This window comes from Rhinatrema bivittatum, chromosome 10 (genome assembly GCF_901001135.1).
Source record: "Rhinatrema bivittatum chromosome 10, aRhiBiv1.1, whole genome shotgun sequence".
NCBI lineage: Eukaryota > Metazoa > Chordata > Amphibia > Gymnophiona > Rhinatrematidae > Rhinatrema > Rhinatrema bivittatum.
The window spans coordinates 68,917,294-68,936,640 of record NC_042624.1 but is presented as its reverse complement, the minus strand read 5'-3'; the positions used below and the strand labels follow the sequence as shown (position 1 = coordinate 68,936,640).

At 45.8% G+C, this 19,347-nt stretch overlaps 1 protein-coding gene across 1 annotated transcript in view; it reads right to left on the bottom strand.

The window, feature by feature from the left end:
- ASTN1 (astrotactin 1) overlaps window positions 1-19,347 on the bottom strand; it is a 587,016-nt gene that overhangs the window by 464,579 nt on the left and 103,090 nt on the right. The window contains exon 2 of the mRNA XM_029617649.1: window positions 18,180-18,367. Within this exon, the coding sequence (XP_029473509.1) occupies window positions 18,180-18,367 (188 nt within the window). The remainder of the gene's footprint in view (window positions 1-18,179; window positions 18,368-19,347) is intronic.

The following is a 19,347-nucleotide window of genomic DNA, read 5'->3' as shown; positions in this document are numbered from 1 at the left end:
TCTGAGGTCAAAGCAACAGGAGAAAGAGGCAGTAATGGTGCCCATTTGCAGTCTCTTCGTGTCTCCTTGGCAGCAGCAATAAATTATGAGATGGGTTCGTGCCAGGCAGGTGGACATTTGAAAACTGTTTATGCCTGGCAAAGGCCCCACTAGCACTTTGACACGGAGCTTTTAGCCGTCTCCTTTCCAGCAGAGACTTCCATAAAACATGTCAGAGGAAACAGAGGCACCTCGGAGCCTGGCCGACCTGCCAAAGCCCAATATAATTGGACAAAAGCAAAATCCAGACTTTTAAATCATCTCAAAGCAGAAATCCATTGAAGGTGTCAACCACTTGCTTATGAAGGTGATATAGCAGGAAACAATTAATCTACTTTTTCAATGCCTTCATATTTTACTTCCTTGAGCGATTCTGACTTCACGGACGTCCTCTTCTAAAGCTAGGAGCATCTCACTTGCAAGACAGGGCATATATTTACCAGATTCAGATTCATTTATTCACAGGACAGTTTTACATGTGTTGCCAAAGGAATACACAGAGGGGGTAATATTCAAAGTCATTTACACATATAAAATCCACAGCCAGATTCAAGTGGCATATGCTCATAGGCAATGGGGAGGGGGTTCTCCCCTCACCTCCCTGCAGTGGGGGGAGGGGATGATCTCTCCTGTCCAAATCCTCCACTCTCAGGGCATCCATTCCCCTCACCTACAAGTTGAAGTGCCAGTTGGTCTTCTCTAGTGGTACCATTTCCAGGGCAGCAGCAGTGCCAACAACCAAAGATTTAAAAAAAAAAAAAAAAAATTCAGCACAGGACCTCCTGCAGCCCTCCTGCACTGAGGGCCCTGCAGTGCCCCACCCCCTTCTCCTGCACAGGCTTCCTGTTACCATGGAAACCCTGCGAAGGTAGCACCACAGGATCCATCAGCACACGAGGGCTGCAGAAGTCCCTGCGCTGAATCAGTTGCTGCCAGTGTTGTTCCCTGGAGCCAGCGCCACTAGAGTAGATGAGCGCAGCACAGTGATAGGCTCGCAGTTAAACATGGCAGCGGCAAAACTACATACCAGTAGGAGATCACGTGACGCCTTGACGAGGACGGATGTGAGTTCTCGTCTGGGTGCCTAGGCCTAAGCCATCCATCCACATCCACCGGCGATTTGCTGAGTCGGCAGCTCAGTGTGCGGTCCACGGACTCTTGGTCGTCCTAGCTGCCTCGCGATTCTTGATGGCTACTCGGGCGGGGTCCAAAATCAAAGAAAAAGACCGCGATCGCGAGAAGGCCCGAACGCCGGACCCGATTTTGGAAATGGCGGCGGGGCCGAATGAGCAGAGCTCGGTGCTCTCTGGGTCCGCAGCGGAGCTGACAGCGGCCGTCCTAGCAGCGCTCAACCCCGAATTAAAGAAAATATCGACGCAGCTGCAGGAGCTTGCGGCGGGGATGGCAGCCATCGATAGGCGTTTTTTGGACGTGGAGGCGAGGGTATCGGAGAATCAAGATGGCCTCCGCACGGCACAACAGGATATTCAGGCGCTTAAATTAGCTTTGGAGAAACAGGCTCAGAAGGTGGATGACCTGGAGAACCGGTCCCGGAGGGCAAATATCAGGTTGGTCGGCTTACCGGAGGGGATCGTGGAGGCCCAGCTTCCTCAATTCTTGGAGGGCTGGCTGCCGACGGCTTTAAAGCTTGCGGGGCTGTCTGGCCCTCTTCGCGTGGAGAGAGCACATAGACTGGGCCAGAAGCGGGATGACCAGACCAGGCCCAGGGTGGTCATCGCGAAACTGTTAAATTTTTCTCATAAGGCTGCTGTCATCCGTGCGGTCCAACAGGGGATGAAGCCGGTGTATGAGAACTTACCAATAATGATTTTTCAGGATTTTTCGCAAGCTGTGTCCCTGCAGAGGCGGGCAATGGCCCCCTATTGTTCTCAGCTGTATAAGCGGGGCTTGCGGGCGGCCCTAATTTACCCTGCCAGATTGCGGGTCTCTACAGCTCACGGCGTCAAGTGGTTCACCGAGGAGGAGGCTATTAAGCAATTTCTGCAATCCTTACCGGCGCTAGCCTCGGGAAGTGACTGAGTGCATGTGTGGGAGCGGACCACGTGGAGTTGTGGATACTACATTGCTGGCCGGACGGGCCACCTACAGTTTTTCAGATGGTGACTGTTTCTGTGTTTGATTCCTTGTTTCTTGTTTGGTTTGGCCTGCACTCTGGTTATGTTTGAAACGCAACTGTGCATCCTTTTAGTTGCTGGCACATGGCTGTTTTTGTGCTGGCCCTGCGGAAGTCCCCTTGATTGGCGGACTACTAGTCCCCAGGTGGAACGTGAACATGGCTGAGCGTACAGGTCGTGGGCTCAGTTCCTATCTATTTTATTTTTTATGATACCGGCCGCAGTTGGTCTGGTGCGTGGGACTGAGACAGTGCTGCCTGGGACAGCGGGGGTTGAATGGGACTTATGGCTGTTCCTTTTTTGTCTTTTGAATGTGTGTGCAGGCTTCTTACTTGTTCTTCAATGCCTTTTATTCTGCATTCTTATGGCTCATGTTGAAGTATTTACTACTGTGGATGGATGGGGGGGGAGGGGTGGGGGCTAGGCACAGTCTGAGTGATCTCCACCCACCGTAGATGGTGGGGGTTTTTGGGGGGGGTTAGTTACAGTTTTGTGGGTAGAGGTAGGGATACGGGGAAGGGGGAGAGGGGGGGAGGGAGGGAGGGGGGAGGAGGGGGGGGGGGGGGGAAGGGGGGGAGAGATCCTTAGCTGGTTTCAGACTTCTGTTGGTTGGAGTATTGGTGGGGTTCAGTTCAACACTGCCCTTGGGGGCGTAGGGGGGGGGTCCAGCTGGGAGGCCCCTCCCTATTCGACTGCTGATTGTCATTGATCATTTGATTTGGACTTATAAACCACCTTGAGTACCAGTAATCTTTCGCTGTTTTCCTGGAATGTGGGGGGCATAAATTCGCCTATTAAAAGGACTAAAATATTGCAAGTCCTGAATAAGAAACGGGCGGCTCTGGCCTTTTTGCAGGAGACGCACCTCACGGCCCAAGAACATGATAAATTGAGGCAGAGATGGGTGGGGGAGGTGTATGCAGCCTCTGGGACGTCACACTCCGCAGGGGTAGCCATCTTAGTGCGCAGGTCCTTACCCATTCAGATCATACGTGTCATTAAGGATCCAGGAGGGCGATACTTGATTTTGGAGGGAATATATAATAATGCTCCGATTATATTATGTAATATCTATGCTCCCAATGTCTACAGGGCCTCCTTTTTTCAGGAGGTACTGGGCCATTTGTTACCTTATATAGATGCGATGATAGTGCTGGGCGGAGATTTCAATGCTGTTCATGACCCTACACTTGATAAGGACTCGAAAGCACGAATTCGGGGGGGGCCTAGTAAGGGGATACGGCTGTTGGAGGCTTCTCTTCACCTTTTGGATGTTTGGAGAGTCTTACACCCTATGGAAAAGGAATTCACACACATTTCTAGGGCTCACGGCTCGCACGCGCGCCTAGATTATTTCCTGATAAGTTCTCACTGCCTCTCTAAGGTGGTTGAGGCGGGGATAGATGATGTGATTCTTTCTGATCACGCTCCGGTGTGGGTGGAGTTCTCCCACTCCCTCCGGACTTCCAGTACCTTTTTGTGGAAGTATCCCTTTTATTTGGCGGAGGATCTAGCATTTCAGACGCAGGTGCGGGACAGCTGGGCGGCTTTTGAGGTGTCTAATGCTCAACATAAAGATAATCCCATACTCTTCTGGAACACTGCTAAGGCAGTGTTACGCGGTGAAATTATATCTTATGTTGCGCACAGGAAAAAGGCTCTTGATAAACAACTCCTGTCGCTGACGGCCCAACTGCAAAAAGCGAAGAGGGAGCTTATTTTGGGGCCCTCTAAGGGGCGTAGAGAGCAATACTTGGCGCTGCAAACGGCTATTAATACCTTGTTACATACACGGGCGAAGAAAGGCCTCCTCTTTTACCAATATAAGCTTTTTCAATACGGGCAAAAGTCAGGTAAAATGCTGGCAAACTTAATAAAATCTGCTAGGGGCTCTCGGCATATCCCCGCCCTCCGAAATGCTAAACGGCAGGTGGTGACGGATACTGAAAGTATCCGTCGGGTGTTTCACACCTACTATTCCACATTGTATAAATCGGAGGGGTGGGACGGCTCTAAATGGGAGGAGTTTGGGGATGCGATTCATCTTCCTGCGCTGACTCTAGAGTTTAGCCGCTATCTTAATGCCCCTATTTCCGGGGAAGAAGTTTCCCAAGTCATTAGATCAATGCACAAATTGAAATCTCCTGGTCCCGATGGTTACAGTGCTGAGTTTTATCATTGCTTGGGAGACCCATTGTCGGGCCTGTTGTCTAAGGTTTATAATGCTCTCATCGCACAGGGCACCTTTCCCCTTGGAGGTAATCAAGCTTATGTCACATTGATCCCTAAGCCGGGTAAAGACCCCTTGCTCCCGGAATCCTATCGGCCCATCTCTCTACTGAATGTAGATCACAAAATATTGACTAAAGTGCTGGCGGAGCGTCTGGCGAATGTGTTGCCTTCGCTTATACAGCCGGGACAGGTGGGTTTTGTCAAACAGAGGTACTCCTTGCGAAATATCCGGCAGGTGGTTACGGCAATGGCGCTTTGTACCCGGGTGGAGGAGCCTTACTTGGTCATTAGTCTCGATGCGGAGAAGGCCTTTGACCGGGTGGAATGGGGTTTCATGTATCATATTTTAACATTAATGGGGTTTGGTGGGTTCTTTTACCAGGCGGTGGAACTTATTTACAACAACCCGGTGGCTTGTCTCCAGGTGAATGGGGGGTTAATGGAATCCTTTCAGGTGGGGAGGGGAACGAGACAGGGGTGCCCACTTTCACCTCTTCTTTTTCTACTTACCTTGGAGCCCTTTCTCCTGGCCATACAAGCCCATCCCGGCATCCGCGGGCTGCAATTTTTGGAAGGAAACCAAAGGGAGCTGTTTAAATATGCGGCCTATGCGGACGATATCCTGCTATTTCTTACCTCCCCCGCTCGTTCCTTGGAAACTACACTAGAGGTGTATGGCCAATACTCGGCGATGTCCGGTATGCGTATTAATTGGAATAAATCGGAGGCATTGGCCTTCCCGGAGTCCCTTAAGGATCGTTGGCGGGGTGCCTTTCCTTTGAAGTGGGCCCAAGGCTCTATTAAATATTTGGGCGTTTATATCACCCCTAATTTAGATAAAATATATTCGCTTAATATTCTTCCCCTTCTACAGCTTACGCAGGAGCGGTTGGCCGCATGGCGTCATTTACCGCTTTCCCTGAGTGGGAGAATTGCCCTATTTAAAATGGTAATCTTACCTAAGTGGCTGTATGTCCTACAAAACTACCCTATGTTATTGTTATCCAAGGACCTTCGCCGCGTGGACCAGTTACTCCGTTCTTTTATTTGGAGAGGGGGTAAGGCCCGAATCTCCTTGGGTTGGTTGAAGCAGCCTTGGGCCGGGGGGGGGATGGGGGTGCCTCGCCTCCAACACTATGGCATGGCGGCGAATCTGCGTTTAATCCGTGGGTGGATAGTTGGGAAATCTCCCTTTGTCAATATTCTGGCGGAGCGGACTTTCGTTAGACCTCTGGCTTTAAGTCATGTGTTGATGGGCTGTGGGAAAACACTCCCGCCTCGGCTGGCTCTCCATCCCTTGATACTTCCTATATGGAAGACTTGGGCACTTCTTACTAAAATGCTAGGGATTCCTAGACAATGTGAATATCTAACGGCACTGCGGGGTAACCCTGATTTCTCCCCCGGCTTAACTACTGCCCCGTTTCTTAACTGGCAGCCCAGGGGTGTGGAGTATTTGGGACATGTGTTTGATGGGGAGGGGCGCTTTATGTCTTTTGAGAAACTACGGGAGCTGTACGGAATCCCTACTCAACATTGGTTTAGCTATTTACAATTACACCATTATGTCCAATCCTTGGGACCGCCGGCCCAGTGTTTGGCGACCTTCAAGGCGCTTGATGGGTTCTTTCATTTCGACGCTACTAAGGAGCCCTCTCTATCCGTGTACTATAAGGGGTTGGCCCGGAAGACTCTCGTGGAGTCCTCTACCATCTCGGTGGCTCGTTGGAACCGGGATGGAGGGTTTACACTGACAGCTCGCATTTTTGTGGGTAGTGTGAAGAGGGTTTTCCCGGTGACTAGTAACATGTACTTTCGGGAGATGCATCTCAAATTTTTACATAGAGCGTATATTTCTCCCCATATTGCCTTTAAATCGGGTTTAACGGTTAATGCTCACTGCCCGCGTTGTGGGGAGGAGAGGGGCACGCTAGCACATGTCTTCTGGTCTTGCCCGAATGCTCAAATGTTTTGGCAGCGATTGGGGACATATTTTACAGGGCTGGTGGGGGTGCGCTTGCCCCTCTCTCCGTACTTGTGGTTATTTCATTGTGTAACCCAACATTTGCTTCCTAGCCTGGGATCTCGGCTTTTGTTGCAAAAAGCTGGCCTTGTCGGGAAGAAAATCATCCTTCTCCATTGGAAGGAGCGGACGGGGCCCTCCTTTTGGACATGGCGGATACATTTTCATCGTCTGATGCAGTTCGAGAACTTGGCGTCTCGATCGTCGGTGGCGGCTCGCCGGAAATTTCTTCAGATTTGGGACGCTTATATCCAAAGTTTGCCCCACCGGGCTAGGAGTCTGGTACTCAACAATTAACTTGTTCCGTTTGAACGGACCCTGACTAGTGGGGTTTGTGGCTAGGGATCTCGGGGGGGGGGGGGGGGGGGCTTGGGGGAGGGGGGGAATGAATGGGAGGTATGTTTCTGGATATATGGCGGTGGTGGGGCTGACGGGGAGGGGGAAGAATAGGGGCTCCCGGATACCACGATGTTGGGTTGGGTAATGCCTCTCTCATTAGGATAAAATTGGATAGTGCTCCCTTTACGGACTAGACGAAGGTGCACCAGTGATGTATTGTTTGTCTTTTGCCTTGTGGTAGTTTGGTTGCTACCTTGTTCCTGCATTACAGTGTATTGTTTTATGAAGGACCACTTCCTCAATAAAATATATTGAACAATAAACATGGCAGCGGCTTTGAGGCTCCGGCGGCTACAAGTATTTGGCATCAGAGGCAGTCTCCTATGCTGCTGATGCCTAAAGCTGGGCCTAATAAAACCTAGTTTAATTCATGTAAATGGCCTTTTAAAAACGTGCCCAACGGGCTGTGTGCAAAAAAAAAATAGTACACACCCTACCGGGAAGCCTTCCAGGGGGAGGGAGAAGGGTGAAAGTTGGAGTGGGATTGTCAAAAGTATGCTCATAAATATACATGCACGTAGTTATGCCTGCTCCTAAGGAGATGTAACTGTGCGTGTGCATTGGCACTGGGTCCATGCACACCCACAAATATTCAAAGTGGACTAACGCGTACAAATCCGCTTTGAAAAACAGGCTAAAATCTGCGGGTAAACAGTACCTGCAGACTTTAGGCTATGCGGGCTGTTTGGAAATTCCCCCTCAGAAGGTTTAAAATTTAAAAAGGGAAAGGAAAAAAATGTTCAAAATAGTAACAGTAAAGTAGAGTGACTGTTACTATTTTGGACAGCACCTGAAAGAGACTGAGCTAATTCTTGTTTTGGAACTCTGCACTGTGGCTCATTGTGTTCCTGTTTTCCCTGAGAAAAAGTCCTCCCAACTCCACTGGATCAGACAAAAATAATTAAACCAGTGCTTTTATTTGAGCATCATTAAAAATCCTAGGTCATCCTTTACAACAGGCCAATTAAAAGGTGCTTTTCTTCATCGGTGTAGCCCTAATGAAGCAGAAGAGAAATGCATGAAAGCCTGCTTAATTGATCTGTTACCATAGCGGATGGCTTAGAACATAAGCTTGAATATAGTTAATGTACTTTAAAATTCTCTTCTGGAGCATGACCCATATTTTTCCTGAGAAGAGAAAAGGGGCGGGCTTGGAAGCATTTGAATAGGCTGCAAAAATGTTGTTTCCGATTAGAATTCGGGACATCTCTGAGAGACCCCATTCTTCCACCAGAAGAGCAGTGTCCTATGAACTGCGAGGAATGCTGTCAGGAAGGGAGCTGGTCTCAGAGCGCTGGGGGAGTCTGCAGCTTCCAGTAGAATGTCAATGGTATCCCCATTTTCAGCTTTTCTACCAATACCAGAGGCCCATTTCAGGAAGGAACAAAACTTCAGGGAAGAATCAACGTGGATGCACTCCTAGTTCTGTCTATTTATTTATTTATTTTTAATTTTCTAAACAGCTTTTAGACACGGCTGGGATGCTCTCTGTGGTTAACCTGAGGGCAACATTCAAAGGGATCTAGCGTGGCTGAGAAAGGAGATGGATAGCTAGATCCAACAGGGTGAAAATTGCCTCATGCAGTGTGGCTGAATGTAGCTGCCTCTTTTTACCAGATTCAGCTGTTCTAAATGCAGGCCTTCTCGGGTAGCGAAACATAGTGGAGCAAACGAGTAATTTGCACAACAAAATCAAAGTGATTTTCGTGTGTAAAAAAAAAGTTTAATCCGCATATATATCATTGTCAAATTGCCCTCCCCCAACACAGCAAAAAAAAGTCTGCACGTTGTGGAGCAACACGCGTTCTTGTAGCCACATTGAAGAGAGGCTTTCAGGGAGGAGAAAAAGTGTGCACATAAACGGCATTTTGAAATCTCCGCGCATGCTTTTCCAGCAAAATTCTATCCACGCAGAAAGCGGGAGGCAAGTGAATGTGCGCCCTTTATACCTGCATCTGTTTCAAGGTGAAGATACTTAATGTATATTCTCCCTTTGAATACTGGTACGAAGCCAGAGGGTAAAAAGTACATACAGACCAGAGTCGGTGTTTAGGTAGGGTGAGCTGGGCACCGCCAGCATCACTCATCCCGGCACAGCCAAAGAGAGTCCTGGCCTGGCCGCAGGCAGATTTCATCCCACCATTGCTGAAGAGAGTCCCAGCATGACCGCAGCGCATCCCTCTTTCCCTCGTCTGGACCCCCTTTACCTAAAAGAAGACTCCTTGTAGTCTGGTGGCAGCCCGGAGCACCTCCTAACTTTGCCCCATCATGTGATGGGTGTCGCCAAGATATCAACAATGTGCAGCTCTGATGGAGATGGAACAGCAGGTCTCTCCGTGAGAGGAAGCCGAAGATCCTCGGGGCTGAGCGTTACCTCTCCTGGCAAGTTGGGTGCTCTCTCACCCATACTCACAATGGAGCCTTCAGAACCAACTGGTGCTGGACCGCCAGGCATGAACGATGAAATAAGCTGCTGCCCAGGAAGAGGGGTATTGGGGGGAAGCATTTCAATGGCATTTTAGAGGTAAATCAGAGGAAAATTTTGAGCAGCAAACACAGCCACCATCTTGATTCCCCACCACCTTTCCGACATTTCTAACCTGGTAGGGAGTCCAGAGAAACTCAAACCTCTCAGCCACGTCTCCAGGAAAATATTCTTAAAATAGTCTAAGGACAATTATAGGGACATGAGATGGTCGAATGAGGAAGTTTGGAAAAAACACAGCCAAACCAAGAAAAGACTCAAGTCCCTAATCATGAGAAAAAAGGATGAGATACAAATCCTACATGCTCAACTTCAGCAGGAAAATGAAAAGAACTCCCTTATTACTGTCTAGTCCAGTGGTTCTCAACCCTGTCCTGGGGACCCCCCAGCCAGTCGGGTTTTCAGGATGTCCACAATGAATATGCATGAGAGAAAATTTGCATACACTGCCTCCATAACATGCAAATTTTCTCTCATGCATATTCATTGTGGATATCCTGAAAACCCGACTGGCTGGGGGGGGGGGTCCCCAGGACAGGGTTGAGAACCACTGGTCTAGTCCTACCAGTCTGGATTCTCAAAAGAAGGTATCCACTCCCCCCCCCCCCGTAATGGGGCCTGTCCTCCGCCAAAGCAGCCCAGAAGAGAGGTAACGGTGGAGGGGCCACTTGGCAACAGTGATCATAACATGATCAAATTTAAACTAATAACTGGAAGGGGGACAATAAGTAAATCTGCAGCTCTAACACTAAACTTTCAAAAGGGAAACTTTGATAAAATGAGGAAAATAGTCAGAAAAAACCTGAAAGGTGCAGCTGCAAAAGTTAAAAGTATTCAACAGGCTTGGACATTGTTTAAAAATACAATCCTAGAGGCACAGTCCATATGTATTCCACGCATTAAGAAAGGTGGAAGGAAGGCAAAACGATTACCGTCATGGTTAAAAGGTGAGGTGAAAGAGGCTATTTTAGCCAAAAAATCATCCTTCAAAAATTGGAAGAAGGATCCATCTGAAGAAAATAGGATAAAACATAAGCATTGTCAAGTTAAGTGTAAAACATTGATAAAACAGGCGAAGAGAGAATTTGAAATGAAGTTGGCCATAGAGGCAAAAACTCATAACAAAATCTTTTTTAAATATATCCAAAGCAAGAAACCTGTGAGGGAGTCAGTTGGACCATTAGATGACCGAGGGGTTAAAGGGACTCTTAGGGAAGATATGGCCATTGCAGAAAGACTAAATGAATTCTTTGCTTCCGTGTTTACTAATGAGGATGTTGGGGAGATACCAGTTCCAGAGATGGTTTTCAGGGGTGATGAGTCAGACGAACTGAACAAAATCACTGTCAACCTGGAAGATGTAGTAGGTCAGATTGACAAACTAAAGAGTAGCAAGTCACCTGGACCAGATGGTATGCATCCTAGGGTACTAAAGGAACTCAAAAATGAAATTTCTGACCTATTAGTTAAAATTTGTAACCTATCATTAAAATCATCCATTGTACCTGAAGACTGGAGGGTGGCCAATGTAACCCTAATATTTAAAAAAGGCTCCAGGGGCGATCCGGGTAACTATAGACCAGTGAGCCTAAATTCAGTGCCGGGAAAAATAGTGGAAACTATCCTCAAGATCAAAATTGTAGAGCATATAGAAAGTCATGATTTAATGGAACACAGTCAACATGGATTTACCCAAGGGAAGTCTCGCCTAACAAACCTGCTTCATTTTTTTGAAGGGGTTAATAAACATATGGATAAAGGTGAACCGGTAGATGTAGTGTATTTGGATTTTCAGAAGGCGTTTGACAAAGTCCCTCATGAGAGGCTTCTACGAAAACTAAAAAGTCATGGGATAGGAGGCAATGTCCTTTCATGGATTACAAACTGGTTAAACGACAGGAAACAGAGAGTAGGATTAAATGGTCAATTTTCTCAGTGGAAAAGGGTAAACAGTGGAGTGCCTCAGGGATCTGTACTTGGACCGGTGCTTTTCAATATATATATAAATGATCTGGAAAGGAATACGACGAGTGACGTTATCAAATTTGCGGATGATACAAAATTATTCAGAGTAGTTAAATCACAAGCAGACTGTGATACATTACAGGAGGACCTTGCAAGACTGGAAGATTGGGCATCCAAATTGCAGATGAAATTTAATGTGGACAAGTGCAAGGTGTTGCATATAGGGAAAAATAACCCTTGCTGTAGTTACACGATGTTAGGTTCCATATTAGGAGCTACCACCCAAGAAAGAGATCTAGGAGTCATAGTAGATAATACATTGAAATTGTCGGCTCAGTGTGCTGCAGCAGTCAAAAAAGCAAACAGAATGTTAGGAATTATTAGGAAGGGAATGGTTAATAAAACGGAAAATGTTATAATGCCTCTGTATCGCTCCATGGTGAGACCACACCTTGAATACTGTGTACAATTCTGGTCACCGTATCTCAAAAAAGATATAGTTGCAATGGAGAAGGTACAGAGAAGGGCAACCAAAATGATAAAGGGGATGGAACAGCTCCCCTATGAGGAAAGGCTGAAGAGGTTAGGGCTTTTCAGCTTGGAGAAGAGACGGCTGAGAGGGGATATAATAGAGGTCTTTAAGATCATGAAAGGTCTTGAACGAGTAGATGTGACTCGGTTATTTACACTTTCGAATAATAGAAGGACTAGGGGGCATTCCATGAAGTTAGCAAGTAGCACATTTAAGACTAATTGGAGAAAATTCTTTTTCACTCAACGCACAATAAAGCTCTGGAATTTGTTGCCAGAGGATGTGGTTAGTGCAGTTAGTGTAGCTGGGTTCAAAAAAGGTTTGGATAAGTTCTTGGAGGAGAAGTCCATTAACGGCTATTAATCAAGTTTACTTAGGGAATAGCCACTGCTATTAATTGCCTCAGTAGTATGGGATCTTCTTGGTGTTTGGGTAATTGCCAGGTTCTTGTGGCCTGGTTTGGCCTCTGTTGGAAACAGGATGCTGGGCTTGATGGACCCTTGGTCTGACCCAGCATGGAAATTTCTTATGTTCTTATCCCTTCATCTGTGGCTCTGCTTCCATCCCCAGAATTGCATGAACTAGCGGAAAAACCCCCCCACCAATCATTTGGTTGTAGAAGCTATCACCCAAGCCAAGAAACTCACAGGTACCCAAAATGGTTTTCGTCACTGGAACCCCCACAAACCCAAGCCCTCAGGAGGGGTGCTTAAGGGGGGGGGGGTACTGTTGCAATCAGTGGTCTTCAGGTTGCTCCCATGAACTACTTCTGTCACCTCCATCTGACATGATGCAGCTGGCTGGCACATGTGGCAGGATGCCACCATTACTCATGGCAGGGATGCCGCCAACAGGTCTGGGGGCAGCGCATTCTCCTTAGGCGTGCATGCATGGCTCCTTTCTATATTTAAAGGGATGATGATCAGCGATGCTGCCCTACAAAACGGCAATTCTCCAGCAGCAAGATACCTTAGCAACAGGTCTGTCTGTTTGTAAGTAGTGTGAGTTGCCAGCGTCCCATTCTCAAACTCGTCTGTTCTTCAGTTCTAGCGTCTTCATTCTTCAGGACCAACTTCTGTCCTCGTTCTTCAGTGTTGTTTAGTCTTGTTCTTCAGTCTCGTGGTCTGTCTTCTGTTCTTCAGTTCTTCAGTGTGCCTTGCCTCCTGTGTTTCTCCTCCTCTCCCTGCCCTGCCTATCCATCCTGGCTTCCCTTGAAAGGATACCTGACTTTGGCTTGTTTCCTGGACTTCCCCTCTTTGCCACCTGCTATCGGCCACTTCTCTTGAACACCGCCTATCCTGACCCAAGTCTACTTTTGACTTCTCCAGCAGATCTTCTCCTCATCAACAGAGGCCCCCACCTAAGACCTGATAGCCCCGGCTTCTGAGATCTCAACCGAAGAGAACATGGGCTGGTAAAGGTGAAGCTCCAGTTGGACCTCTGCTTCTCCTGTCTCTGCCAGCCAACAGTGGGGACCTGCAGGTTGTGTCAATTCCACCTCAGTCCAAGGGTCCACACCCATAACAGATACCTGATAGGTATTAACGATACACAAACTTCAAACCCTTTCCATTGAAAGGAAACAGTAGAACTAGGATTCATGATATGAAACTCAAGGAGGAAGACTCAGAACCAATTTCAAGAAAGATTTCTTCACGGAGAGGATGGTGAATGCCTTCACTGCTCTCCCAGAAGAGGTGATGAAGAAGAGTTAATGAATTAAAAAGGGCATTGGAAAAACACTGTGGATCTCTAAATGCATTAAAAAAGGGATGGTGTGACATTTCTGCATGGGGGTAACCTGCACAGAGCATCAGTTACCACCCTTAACTGAACACATGGGGCAAATCTGCATGGATTGGCAGTTACTACCATAAGCAAATTGTTGAGCAGACTAGATGTACCATCTGGGCTTTATCTGCCTTCATTACTATTTTACTATGTTACTATCAAAAGTATCAATGCACAATGGGGATATTGCACAGGTTCTCAATCCCTGCCAAAAGACCAAGAGAGGATCATCTTCAGTCAATAGCTCAAACCTTTATTTATGTGTTTGTTAATTTAGTTGTTACATTTATTTTTTGCACTGTCACCAGGGTTTGTTGCCCAAGGCAATGCACATCTTATTGAAAACATCATATACATTTCATAATAAATGATTCCACATCATAACTCTGCAAATTACTTATCTGTGCACTTTAAAATAAAAAAGAAACCCAATTAGTCAATTTCAAAGGCTTACCTTAAAAGCCACAATTGTACTGCTTTTTTAAAACTCATATCTTGATACAAATACATCTGCCTGGGCAGCTCACTCCACTTGATCTTAATCAAACAGGCTAAGAAGATGCTGTACTTTTATTGATAGAGGTGCCATTATCCATTGCTGACTCTGTGATGCAGCAGTAAAGGAGATGTGTCATCCCTTTCCCCCTACCTTGCAGTTTAAAAAGAGATATGGTCTTGCTGAACTGGCTGCTCTTTTAAGGATAACCCTGCAGGGCAGTGATAGGAGAGGCACTTTAGCTGTATTCATTAAGGAGTAGTCACTAGCTATAAACATTTCACAGTGGATACATTATTACGGTTGTTTTAAAGAGAATTTGCTTCATAGAAGAAGTAGCAAGGAAACATTTAAAATCATTAAAAATAAAACAACGCTTGTAGAGATTTGTCGTTCAAAAATCAAACTGTTATGCTCTGAAATAGAGGTGTCAAACTTATGGTCCACCAAGATCATAAATACAGTTTGCTGAGCCTCACCCAAAAACTATTCTTTGGGTGAGGCTGCGGCACTGACAGGCAAATAACATATGGAAGGTGACTAGAAAGGCAGGCCAAAATGTGCATAGCTTATACCTTGAGTCCCCACTTCCCCCAAAGCACACTCCTGCTTCTAACGTCCCCTCTCTGTGTTCCAGTACCGACAGTGACGGTCCACATTCCTAACGCAACCATTTCTCCAACTGTCTGAGCCTCTCCTCTTTTCCCGGGCCGCCCAATCAATCTTTTGAACCATATGGGGCTCCGTAGTATAGAGCTCCTCATAGTTCAAATAAATGATCATTGATCTCCACAGGAGAGGCACCAGCAGCCGGCTTAGAACACCGGGGGAAAAGCCCCTCTCTGCTTCCCTGGGAAAGGTAAAGCACTTACATATCCTGCATGCTGCATTCAGGGCAAGGAGACCAGGCTGCAACCAGTCCAAGTGCAAGTACTTCTCCAAGGTAGATGTCTTAGTAGGCTGCAGCAGGCTCGGTAGGGGGTGCTCCACTCTCTCTGCACCCACTGGTGGCTTGGTTAGGAGTGAGGAGGTAAGGATGAAAGAGGAAGAGGCATTAGGAGGGGAAAGTGGGGACTCCAGGTATTGGGGGGAGGAGAGTAGCACTATGGAATGGAAGACAGCAGGGACTCCTATGCCAAACTCTGTTTGCTGGGTAATGTGTTAATAGGTTTGGGGAGAGTAAGACCAGGGCAGTTTTTTATGACCAGGACTGTCAGCAGGGGGGAATTTTCTCCCAGCCATCAGAAGGAGACTTCTTCCTCAGGGCCCAGTGCTTGTAAAAGTAGAAGCATACTTTTTAGGTTTCATGCATACATTTTTTGTCCACTACAAAGAGGCACTCCAGGGTGTGGAGCTGGGCCAGGGAAAATCTACACATGCATTTACGCTTGCACTGGAGCAGATGTACGTCGACAATGGTTCTGCACACACCCGTGGATTTTCAAAGCGGACTTATGCGCATTTGTCCAGTTTGAAAATTTGGTCTAAAGTCTGTGTTTATATATTGTGCATGCAAACTTTGCCCTTACACGGGCCATTGAAAATTACCCTCCTTATGAATTTGCCTCTGCACCCTGCAGTAGAGATACATAATATAGCATTTGCACATATTGAGTACATTTCAGCTGGATCTCGATCCCTAAGATAGCTAATTAAATTTTAACTGGCTATCTTAGGTTACATTTTTAACTGTTACTTTGCTGGCTTAGATTGCAGCTTAAAATCTTCCTAAATCTAGTCACCTAAAACTCTGCAAGATTTATGTATGGGGTACTTCATTCTCTTACCACTCATTTTTCCCTTTTTACATCTTTAGAGAGACGTTTGGGGCATTTTTGAACCATTCCTAAGTGTTTTCTCCACCCTGGGTCTGGCAATGTTCAAACTCCCCCCCCCCCCCCCCCCTAATATAACATGGGGTGAACATGTGCAATGTGTGGTTGGTTATAGCTGTTGGTTTATGGAAGCAGTGGAGTGGTGTTGGTAGTTCCCCAAATTCAGGCCTGACAGCCTGTTTCAGAGGGGTGGAACTTTACCTTTCTTGCAGTGCCGTCACAGACCTGGAAAAGGGACTGTCCTGTGTAAAGAGAAGTAAAGTCTTTTGCCTTTTGAAAGAGATGGTTTTGTTTTTGACCTGCTACCAGTTCAAGAGAGCTATCACCCCCTGTCCAATAGGAATGGGATAGGGCACCACTTTGCCCTGCGTCCAGTTAAAGTGGGGACTGTAGCTGCCAGAAATGAGAACTCTTTTGGAGAAGATTTTCCTTTATTCTTGAATGGGAGGGAGTTGTTTTACTTTCAGTTTCCTACCTACTTTTTAGAGAAAAGAATTTTTCCTACTTTCCTGCCAGCAGGATGGGACATTGACTCAGAGCTGGAGAGAGAAAGAGACTAGGGCCACTTGGATTTTCACCCCATCTGTACCACAAACGTTTATTTGAATTCTGTGATTTTTTTTGCCACTTTTGGTTTTGATCAAAATTCTAAGATACAATACATTTTATTTTGAATACCATTTCATGTTTCCTATCCTTCTCTTTCTGGGATAGAGAATTTGACTACTGAGACCTACCAGAGTGAGTACCAGTAGTGCAAAAGACTGATTGGAGTTGTGGGCTGGAGAGATTGTGCAGTGGCCCCCACCCATTGTACACCTAGGGCCCTACAGACTTATACTCCCTACCTGCCGGTGGAACCCCAACACCCCAGTGGTTAACAGTGTGGTGAATGGAGAGGTCCAGTACAGGGAGACTGAGCCTGGGGACAGTGTGGTCCCATTTATTCTGGCAGTAAACTGAAAATGAGGGTTACATTTACATTTACGGCTGCCATTTGTGCTTTTGTGGTTAAGTGGCTAGCACTGAAAATCATCGCTAACTGGCAAAGCTCACCACTAACCACTGGAAGGCTTCCATGACAGCCCACCTTTTGAGCAACTAAATCTAGCTTCCTAATGAATTCCTTAACCCAGCTAGAACCCACTGAAAATCTGACCCATAACGTAGATGAGCAGTAACAAAAATGTAATGCAAAAAAATCAATCCACAGAATATAATGAAAATATTTATTTGATATATTATTGAAAGTTCACTTTGAAGCTCTCTTGCAGTCATTGAAATATTCTTATGCTCATTCTTTAAACGTGAGACTTTTATGAGATCCATATTCAGAGGCATTTAGCAAGTTATCCAGCTAAATGCAACTTTTGAATATTTTGGACACTTATCTGGCTAAACGTTAGCTAGATATCTTATTATTTGGCAGGGGCAGACTGGGAGTATTGCCGGGAAGAGTTAGATTAGCTGGATAACATATCCGGCTACATTTGGTCATGCCATAGAGGTGTCCAAAAGTTAGTCAGATACATTTATCTGGCTATCTTTAAGATAGCCATCTATATTCAATAGTGCGGCTGCACCACTGAATTAGGGGTGTGTAGCCAAAACGAAATTTCATATCTTTTCTTCATTTTCTTTGTTATTTTTTTCCACCCGTTTTTTTCATTTCATTTTGTTTTTAGTGTGTACTAATTTTGAGGCAGTGCACACTAAGGTGCATTAGTACACACTAGAAACGAAACAAAAAAGTTGCTATACATAACTACACTGATTATCCCTCCAAAGTTAGCCGGATAAGTTTAGTTGGCTAACTTTGCAATCCGGCCAGTGATTAAATATGGGCCTTTATGTTCTTATGAAGTGACGCTGTACTGCTCTAACCAACAAAAGATGCAATTTTTCATGTGAATAGGTTATCATAATACAGCATGGCATTCAGCCTTTCCTTCCCCAATATATTTATTTCTACTACTCAAAGCCATTGAAAAAGAGGATAGAAGGGTTACTATTTTATCAGTGGCTAGGGGCTGGAATATCCTTTCATGAAGTAGTATCATTTGAAACCCTCGGATCCCCTGTCTATGTCAGTAAGCCCTAGACATGTGTGCTTCAAAATAATAAAGAATCCCTTGAAAAAAATCTAGAGTAAGGTATAGATTATTGAGGAGAAGCAAAGAACAGTTACATGGGGTTATCTGGATGGTGACAATGATACAGATTCAAGACAGAACCATGATAACTAACCATAACAGAGACGTGAAGGATTCTTAGCTCTTCCTCTGTGGACTCACTGTGTGGCTCCTTTGTCGATTCCAGACCTGGTAGAATAGAAGTACCATCTTGGTGGTGTATGTGGAAAAGAAGTGTCCCATTCTCCAGCCACTGCTGCCGCCAGCGCACAAGCGGGATATCATCTGTGTTCCCTACAATTTCTGTAGAAGAAAAAAAAAGAAAGCAATGTCACAAAAAAAAAACCCCAAAAAAGTGCCCTAGACTCCATTCATGAGGGTCTTATTCAAATATTCTATATCAAAGTAAAGCCAGATGCAATATAGTCCTTCAACATAAAACACAAAGACGTTGATATTCAAAAGCATTTATCCTGATAGTTACTTACTTTTGACTATCCCAGCACTTATGCAGACACACCAGAAGCCAGACTCATGATTTGAGCATTTGGGTGTGGAGGCAAACAATTTTGAACAGCCTGGGGGGAGGGAGGGTGGGAGCAGGGCTGTGATTGGCCAGAGAAGCCTTACAGCTTTTCAGCATTTTTTGGGTGATGGGGGATCAGGCCTCCAGGCATGCTCTGCTTATCTTTCTTTTTTTTTTTAATGTGGGTGTTTTACAAGCAATATTCTTTGAATATAGCTTGCTAAAATAAAGTTTTTTGGGTACATGTAACTGGATAACTTTGAAACCTAACTGACAATATTCAGACACCCAGATAACTTCATTTCAGAATAAACAGTGGGACATTTATCCACTGAATATTCCCGATAACTTATCCTGCTAGTTTTAGCCAGATAAGTTATTCATTTTCTGGATTTTTGAAAAATGAACTAAGAGAGCTTTTTCTCTTAAGTAAGTATTGGGGATTTGCTTTCATTGAAAATGAAATTGGAAATTTCCTTGAGGTTTCCCATTTCTTTTCATTTCATTTTAAAAAACAAAACTGAATGAAATTTTGTTTTATGTTTTTGAAAGGGACCCCTGCCCCTAAACAAACAGGGGCAGGCTTCCCCTCTCTCCCCAGCTTCATAACCTATCTGAGGGCCTTCACAGGATAGAAGTGAATGCCAGTTGCTCATAGCTGGCCAGTGCCATATTTCAAAATCGTGCTGGCTAACCCATGGCTGGCAACATTTTAGAATATGTCACCATTTGGGCAAGAGCAATTGGGAATTGCTCC